Genomic DNA, 9,577 nt, shown 5'->3' with positions numbered 1-9,577 from the left:
CATTGCTCTTCCAGCTAAAACCTTCTATCCTCACCTGGAAACTGTCAGCAAGAAATAGAAATAATAACAAATCCCAGATCATGAGCAGGTGATCTTACCAGGGTAAAACGGCCGAGCAGTCGCCTGAGCTGTAAGCTTTGGAACTCAATTAATCTGGGATGTTACTCCTGTTAATAAGGATAATTTTCTGTGGCAATAAAAAAGGGAGTAATCACCAAAAAATCCCCTCTTAATCAAGACTCCCTTCAATATGAACAGCTCTGTAGGACCCTATGTATGTCTGTATGTATATACGTAATTTACAAAATTGATTTTTCTCCATAAACTCAAGTTGTAAATTATAACCTTATAAATGGCGTGTTCTGGGGTAAGCATCATCAGGAGCAGAGACACCCTTTCCCTGTGTCCAGGTCCATCTAACATGAATAAAAGAAATGACAGTGCCCTGCTGTTATCTGTCAGTTCCTCTGCCCAGCATCATAGTGAGACTCACCCTATAGCCACTATATGTCTGCTATAAAGCTACTTACTACCAGTGACCTGTTGCCGTAAACATATTTTAGTGGAGAGAGGAATGGGACTGGCAGCTTAACACACAGGAAAGAAAGGCAGAAGAAACAATCTGACAGTTAACTATTATGGGTGGGGGAGCAAAGAAGTGCTGGCTGTCAGTAAATTTACCCAGGGTGGGACTCAGGAATTGTATTACAAAAAGGGAAAAAGAAGGAGGGATCTGCCTTTTAGCTAGTGTATGAGAGGAATAAAGGAGAGACACGGTCCATCTGTAAATGAGTACAATTAGGCCAGGGAACGGAAGGAACTAAACCTTCAGCACAACTAACAGGGGAGGGTGCCAAGTTTATTGGGCAGCAGTCTGGGCACCTTCTCTGTGAGGGAAGTAGATCTAATGCTGTCAGTTATCCAAACGTCAGAATGAAGGTCCTGGGCTGGGAGTTAAGAATTAGTATTAAGGGAATTCAGCAACGGGTCCTTGGGCATTCAGAGGGAAGAAAACACAAGCAGATGTAGGTAATGTTGGTGAAATTACAGTGGATGTCTGGGAGTTGTACATAAGTGGGGAAGGGAAGAGAGTTGAATATATTGGGATGAGACAAAAGAAACCAGTGGGACTTGCATGAAAACTAAAGAATGGGCTAGTGCTGGAAGTCATACAGAATACGGAGAGTGCAGGGAGTTAATGAGCATAAAGTGATAGTGGAGAGCTAGTTGCTTGTCTGGGGATGGGGGGGAAATGGTTGATGAAACCTCAGCAGAATTATTAGAGGGGCTGTGTCTGTGGAACAATCCCAAATTTTGAATGCATAAGTAAAATACATAAATTAACACTTGTAGATTATAAAGAAAAATGCCCCCTATTACTGAACTCCTCTGTGACTTCTAATGGCCCTAATAACAGTAAGGGGGTAAATTATCCACTGTATATTATGGTCATTTATATAGGGCTACTTGCATATTCAGCACTGTACATTTTTACAACATGTAGAAAAAAAGCAACATTTCACATTTGTAGAGATAGATAAATACAGACATATTTATATATATATATATATATATACATACAATAATCCAACTATCCCTAATGCCAGAGAATGGCAACTTCCGCCCCACTAGTCAGGCTGCAGTGGCTGTTGGGAGTTGTAGTTCTACAGCCGCACATAAGCTAAATTTCTAGATATTTTGTTTTTATTGTGAGCTGCTAATTTTAACACAGGATATCCTGTTTATTTGTAAAATAAATACAAAGCTAAATAAAGACAAGCTGCCAATTTAAATTCTACTGGTTTCAGGTCTTATCAAAAGCACTAATATCACGAGAAATAATATCTTGTTTTTGTCCAATTAAAAAAAAGGTGGGTTTTGGTTTTGCCCAGTGAATAGTATTTTCATATTTGGAAAGTCTGGTCAAATTACCACTTAATAGGGGTTCAGTATCCCTTTAACCCTTGCACTGATATAAGCATAAAAATGACCAGAACATCCCCAAAAGTGGCTGTAATTCAGCTTTTCCCTACACTGCTCTCTATTGCACATTCTTTTTTCAGACACTAATTAGAGATGCAGGAATCAATGATAGGGAGGTTGGACAGCCTGGTCCCCCCCAGTGGCAGCCCAATAGACTGATGAGTTATTGTCATGTAAAAAGCACCAGCAATAAGACCAACCGCTTTGCTATTGTCCAAGTGGAAAGAGCCAAGTTTATTATGAGGACTCTATGCTCTGGAGACCTCAGGCGAGGCAGCTCATAGGAGGCTTTTTCATAAAAGTGGGCTCTGCAGTGAGTAAGGAGGTCAGTGCTAAATCAGACACACAGCAGAGCACATCTCTTCCCAGAGTCTTCAGCCTCAGCTCCTCCAGTATCTCCTCTGCAGCCACCTCCAGGGTGACATTTCCAGAGCCTCTTCAATGTATAAAATGGAATATTCTTACCTCAATTCCTCCGCCTATGAGTCGTGCATGGCTGGCATGGACACTTCTAGCCTGGCCTCAGCCTATGCCGATTTCAGCTCGTGCAGCCAAGCCAGTGGCTTCCAGTATAATCCTATCAGGACCACTTTTGGGGCCACTTCAGGTTGCCCGTCCCTCACCCCAGGATCCTGCAGCCTCGGCACTCTCAGAGACCATCAGAGCAGCCCCTATGCAGCAGGTAAGGAGCCTCTTCCAAACTCTCCCAAGCCCTAGCAGCATCTCCCCTTCTTGTATAGAGGAGGAAAAGCCTTGATTGCATTTGAAAATGGAAATGTGTTTAGTATTTACCAAACGAAATTTGCTTACACAAATGAAAGAATTTATCACGTTAGGAGCGATTGCAGGCGAGGAGTAATTCAGTTACAGGGTTACACTATCCTAGTCACACCCCGAACCACCAACAAAATTATCTTAAGCTGCCAAAATGATAGGCATAATTTATTTACTGGGCGATCAGACGCACGAAGCTTGGGAAATAATTCAATAAGTCGAGAGGGAGCTCATCACTGGCACTGTCCTAAAATCCTGCCACTTGGGCTGCCGCAGGGGCTGCACTTTGGTTCAGTGCTGCATTTGGGGTCTGCATGGTCCTATCAGATCTGGATTTTCACTGGTTTTTGGAAACATTTATTTCTCATTTAATTCTATTTCTATATGTATAATTTTTTTACAAATCGTTTATTAGTTTTATCTAAATATATCATATTTACTTGTATTTATCTATAATGGTTTACTTATGCCTTTTATACTGTATAAACTGCTTTATGCCAAATAATGTATTTATGGGACCCAGTTTGACACAAGCACATTATAATTTTTTTTTTTTTTTTGAAAGATTATCTTTATTGATTTTATGAGCATAACATGAAGTAAGAGAGAAGGAAAGAGAAGAAGAAAGGGAAAATAGATAAGAGGGTATGCCCTTTATGCAGTAGATTGTATTTTACTGCACAGAACCTGGTTAGCAGCTTTCATAGTCTCTAGTCTAGATCATATGGCTGCAGTGTTTGTGGTTCAGTAAGCCTCCTGTCCCAGATTACTTGTCTGGGCACAAGTACATTATTAATACTGTATCATAAGTGCCGACCAGGCAAACACCTAGACTTTGTATATTTAGTTTGGGGCTGTTGTACTCAAACGAAATTTAATTTTATTCCTGGTCTGCACCCTATTAATGAGTGGAATTCGTTTTCCTCTTTAATTGGCAGTTCCTTACAAGCTATTCACTGATCACGGAGGGCTGAATGAGAAGAGGAAACAGAGAAGAATACGCACAACCTTCACCAGCGCGCAGCTTAAGGAACTAGAGAGAGTATTCGCAGAGACCCATTACCCTGATATCTACACCCGCGAGGAACTGGCGCTCAAGATAGACCTGACTGAAGCCAGAGTGCAGGTAAATCCCTATTCACTGGTGGGATATACACTGGGGCAGTGGGTTTTTTATTCTCCCCATAATACAATATCCATGTGCCTGGCCATACTGTACAGTTTTACCTACAGCTTCATACTCACTATATCATACTTTGATTTATTTCTTATAAGTAGATGATGATAATATACTTCAGACAGGTATATGGAGATAGAAGACAGACAATGATGATTGATAGATAGATGGAAAATGATGGATATATTTTTATTTCCATTCCTAAGACATATGAATATTACATATTACAAATATCAGTCACCCTGTAAAACAAAGTGACAATACTGTATAACAGATATAACCCCAGAATACTGAAATATTTCACATATATCAGACTCCTAGTATATAGCAATAAGATATAGAAATATGACAGATATATAACACTCCCAGTATATAGTAATATTTATAGATAAACCCCAGCATATCAGGATACTTACAGATATATGATACCCCAAGTACATAAGACTATAACACATATCTGTGTTGGATGGGTGGTCGGTAACTGTAGTTAGTTGGAGAGGGAAGGCAGGTGGGAGCCTTTGGTATATACTATGTCCCTGTTTCTTACTACCAGTCCTCTGTATGGGGCATTGCTGGAATTCCTGCCTCCCACCCACTATTCCTTTCACTTCTCTCCGTCTTATTTCATTCTTTCTATTCTCATTACCCTTGTCACTTCCTCCTATCTATCTACTCTATGTGACTGCTGACTGATTGTTGTCAGACTCATTGCCTGTCATTGTCATGCGGAATAGCTTTCTTTTTCTCTTCATCTGCACAGCAGCCTCCTCTCTCCCCTCTGTCTCGTACTGAAGCCCCTCTGACTTCAGGCCTGTCACTATCTGTGTCGCTTCCCTTTTCTTAAATCCCACTGCACTCTCTTGTGCCTTCAGCTCCCAGCATGAATACGAGGTTAGCAGTGTATGTGCATATGTGTAGATGGGGTCAGAGGCAGCACTGGAACTACTGTTTGGTCGCTAGGTCCCCATGCCATAGCAACGAGACATTGGTTAAATGTTCAAGAAATAACAATACAAATCTGACATAACTACCGTTTTTTCGGGTTGCCAGGGTCCCTGACCATAGCATTATATGTTTCACACAAATCCAAAATACAAGAGGCAAATGATTCAACCAATATTAATATTAATCTGCTAATACCGGATATTCTCTCCCCACATAAATAAAAGTATTTTTCCATTATGCAGTTTTCCATCAATATATAGTAACAATATAGAACTTCAGCTCAAAATGTAGTATAGGTTCCTATGTAGGGCATACCGCCTATTTTAATGGCTCACTTTAATCAATCTAACTCCCATTGGTTCCCTCTCTCTCAGGTCTGGTTCCAGAACCGCAGGGCCAAGTTCAGGAAGCAGGAAAGAGCAGCAGCAGCGGCAGCAGCAGCAGCCAAAAATGGCTCCTCGGGCAAGAAATCAGACTCCTCGCGGGACGAAGAGAGCAAGGACTCCAAGAGTGCCGACCCTGACAGCACCGGGGGGCCCGTGAATAATCCGAACCCCACTCCCAGCTGTGGTGGAGGGCCAAGTCCTAGCGGGGTACAGGGAAATGGGGTCCCACAGGAGCCAGGCAAGGTCGGAATGCAGGGGCCTGGAAGCCTGGCATCAGCATCAGTTGTAGGAGTCACAGGTGGACCACAAGGCTGGGCAACTGGGCCAGGAGGCACCATCACCTCTATCCCTGACTCCTTAGGAGGCCCCTTCGCCAGTGTCTTATCTTCTCTGCAGAGACCCAACAGCACCAAAGCCACTCTAGTCAAGAGCATGTTCTGAACTCTACCCCCAGCCTTGTCCTTCTACATAACAGTCTTCTTAGCTACATGGGCCTTGCTCTTGTGCTTAGTGACAAGCAGAACACTGAGAGTAACATTGACAAGGACCAGGCCTGCCAGCAACCTTCCTTGTGAGATGGACCCTCAACATCGGTTCTCCTCTTCAAAGCAGTGAAACTAAGGGCCACATACAGGAAGCTGGTTGCTTCTGAGAGCCACATTTCTGTGGACTCCATCATTCAAAAAAACATGTTTCCAGGGAAGAAGACCTTGTCTGAGAAGGTGCCCAGGGTTTTTATGAAGAACAAAAGGTCATTCTACAGCAAGTGGTTCAATGAGGATGGGCGGAGCATAGGAAGCTAATAGATATGTTGTATCTAGAAGATTCCTACAGTTCCTAGCTCTCTGGATTGGGGGTGCAATGTAATCGAATGTCGATATCGTGTCCCTCCAGCTTCTAAAACTACAGCTTTCCGCATGGGCCCTAACGGGCTGCTGGAATTGTTAAAACAATAGATTTGGGGACATGATTTTGCCAAACGGATGCATTCCACAACTAAAAATCCCATCTTTCTACTGTAAATCAAATATTGCCCACAAATACGTATTTTCTCCATTAAAGATTTAGGGAAATTTTACAAAACCTTCAGCTAAAAATTGCACTGCAGTATTGGGGGGGGGGTCTGTCTTTTTTTTCCTACTGAACCTGTACATCGATTATGGTTGTAATTATTTATTACATTGATTCAAGCTATTTTTTTTTAAAGGCACAACAAAAATTCTAGATATTAGTTGGATGTTAAGAGGAACGCTTTCTATTTTCTGTGTCCTTTTCAGCGGTGTAATGTGGCAGTTGTATAGTGTTAATATAAGTACAAATTGTCTCCAGTCGTTGGAAGTAAGTCATGCTGAACCCTCTAGTCTGCTTTGTGTCTTATGAGAAAAAAAAAACAATTATAAGGATTTTATGGGTTCAATTTGTTTGTTTGTTTGTTCGTTTCCTTGTTTCGTTCAATGAAGCTGGATTTCACAACAAAACATATGTTTCTATTTTTGTTACAATCTGCATGTTGTCTATTTCTTCCCTTTAGAGATGGTGTGGGCAAAATCAGCAGAAATGATGTTCTGGACTTTAAAGTTATTTATACGTTGTTATTATGAATGCTTCTATTTAAATGAATCCCATTTTTTTACATGTGCATTTCTTGCTTTGATTTTTTTTATGTTTTTCTTCTTCTCCATAAATTGTGCCATTAAAATTGATTGTTGATAATAAAAACGGAAAAAATTTAAAGAATCTGGGTTTTTTTTGGTCTCCATGCAAGATTAAATTTTTTGAATGAATTTTAGTCAAAATTTAACTTGTTATTTTATTGCTACATATTTTTGGAATTATCTAACAAATACGTGTACAAGATTTGGGAATTCGTCTTAGGTCATATTTTTCTATATTTGAAACACAATTTAGGAACAAAAATCAACAACAAAAATAAAATCTCTAGTCTCAGACTTCTTACCAGCAACAATCTGTATTTGCTGCAAACTACAAACACCATGAATTGGATTTAATGCCACTAATTTTACCAAATTATTACATTTGTTTCGTTCAATGAAGCTGGATTACATTCTTTTCTATTGGTTAAAAATGAGTTGTTCCAAATTTTTAATACAAATATTTTTCATATAGATACATATATTTATAGTCTTTGAATGTCTTCTTATCTTCTTTTTCTTTTGGGCAATTTCATTAAATAAAAGCCATTATTTTTATATTTTTTATATATTATTTCTGGAGTATTTGCAGCAGGGGCAGATATTTGCCCGGACAGAGGAGACACTCGCAGGCAATGGGATGCTCTGTAAGGGACAACCATACAATTAGCAGAAGAGAGTAAGATTAGCCTCAGTTAAGCTTTGCATACATTCAAATGAATAGAGCAATTGACCCCGCATTGGCTGGATACCAGACAGAGAGGAGCAGTGAGTTCAATTGTTGCTGTTAAAGCCGGAGAGAGAGACAGGAGCCCCGGGTGTGTCATTCTTAATGATATGGCAGGTTGGGCACAGGTTGGGTACATTCTGCTTAGGCTGTGGGGGGTGGTCAGGTTGAATGGGTGCTTATAACATATACAAATGTCAGTGTTTTGTAACACAGTGTATTGCCCCTCCAACTTAAAAACATGTATCCTCACCTGGAAACTTTCAGCAAGAATAATAGATAGAAATGGTAACAAATCCCAGATTATTTTTAGGTGATATTGCCTGGGTGAAACTGTTGAGGAATTGCCCGAGCTGTTTGCTTTGTAATTCGGGTTTATCTGGGATAAAAGTTATTTATACGTTGTTATTATGAATGCTTCAATTTAAATTAATCCCATTTTTTTACATGTGCATTTTTTTGCTTTGATTTTTTTTTGTTTTCTTCTTCTCCATAAATTGTGCCATTAAAATTGATTGTTCCAGGTGAGGATACATGTTTTTATAATACACTGTGTTACAAAACACTGACAATATGTTATTAGCACCCATTCAACCTGAAATAGACAATATGTATATAGAGAGAGAGAGAGAGAGAGAGAGAGAGAGAGAGAGAGAGAGAGAGAGAGAGAGATATATTATAGTCATTTATATAAGGCTACTGCACTATTTTACTACAGGTATGGGACCTGTTATCCAGAATGCTCGGCAGTCGGCACCTGGGGTTTTCCGGATAATGGATCCGTAATTTGGGTCTTCATACCTTAAGTTTATTAGAAAATCATGTAAAAAATAAATAAATGCAATTGTCTGGTTTTGCTTTCAATAAGGTTTAATTATATCTTAGTTGGGATTAGATACAAGGTACAAGGTTTTATTATTTGGATTATTTGGATAAAATGGAGTCTATTGAAGACGGCCTTTCCGTCATTTTGAACTTTCTGGATAACAGGTTTCCAGATAACGGATCCGGGGTCAGACTGGGCCGGCTGGACACCAGGAAAAAACCCGGTGGACCCCTGGCTCTTGTGAGTCCTGGCAGCCCAGATCCGCACCCACATTGTGTGCGGTCAAGGCGTGCCGGCACATGCACACACATGCAGTGCTGCGGCAGCGTGGGGTGTGACGGGGGGCCCTGAGGCAGCAGCCCCGGTGGGCCCTGGGCCCCCCCAGTCCAACCCTGAACCGATCCCATACCTGTATATACAATAGTGCTGCACTCTTAAAATATACAATAAAAAACAAAACATTTCACATGTCTAAAGATGTGATTTGGCCCATCCTTACACACAAACTGTCTGCAAATCTTAAAGGATCCGGGGGCCTCTTCTCTTCTGATCTTCTTCAGTTCTTTCCATAGATTTTCAATTGGATTCAAGTTGGGTGATTTTCTGGGCCATTCTAGCAGCTTTATTTTCTTTATCCGAAACCAATTGAGCATTTCCTGAAATGTCCATCCTCGTTTCATCTGGTAGATGGCAGCAGATTCAATGAAGTGTGCCAGTACCGTATGCTGAAATACAGCCCCACACCATGATGTTCCCATCTTCAAACTTCACTATTAGTTTGGTGTTTTTGGGGTGATGTGCAATGACATTTCTCCTCCAAACATGGAGTGTGCAATGATATCCAAAGAGTTCAATATTGGTCTCATCTGACCAGACTACATTCTCCCAGAATTTCATTGGCTTGTCCAAATGTTGTGCAGCAAACTTTAAACAAGCTTCAACATGCATTTTCTTCAGCAGTGGAGTCAGTGAGTGTGCATGCAGGCCATGTTGGTTGAGTGCATTACTTTGAAACAACTGTACCTGCTAATTCAAGGTCTTTCTAAAGTTCTCTGCTAGTGATCCTTGCCTCTTGGACAACTCTTCTGATTATTATTTTGACTCCTC

At 40.6% G+C, this 9,577-nt stretch overlaps 1 protein-coding gene across 1 annotated transcript; it reads left to right on the top strand.

Annotated features, from left to right (window-relative positions):
• Positions 1-2,424: 2,424 nt before the first annotated feature.
• On the top strand, positions 2,425-5,706 carry phox2b.L (paired like homeobox 2B L homeolog). Its single transcript, NM_001090914.1, is given in 3 exon segments — positions 2,425-2,665; positions 3,696-3,883; positions 5,254-5,706. Coding segments are annotated over 3 exon segments (882 nt in total).
• The last annotated feature ends 3,871 nt before the right edge of the window (positions 5,707-9,577 follow it).

Source organism: Xenopus laevis, chromosome 1L (genome assembly GCF_017654675.1).
Source record: "Xenopus laevis strain J_2021 chromosome 1L, Xenopus_laevis_v10.1, whole genome shotgun sequence".
Taxonomy (NCBI): Eukaryota; Metazoa; Chordata; class Amphibia; order Anura; family Pipidae; genus Xenopus; species Xenopus laevis.
This window is presented reverse-complemented; position numbering and strand designations above follow the sequence as displayed.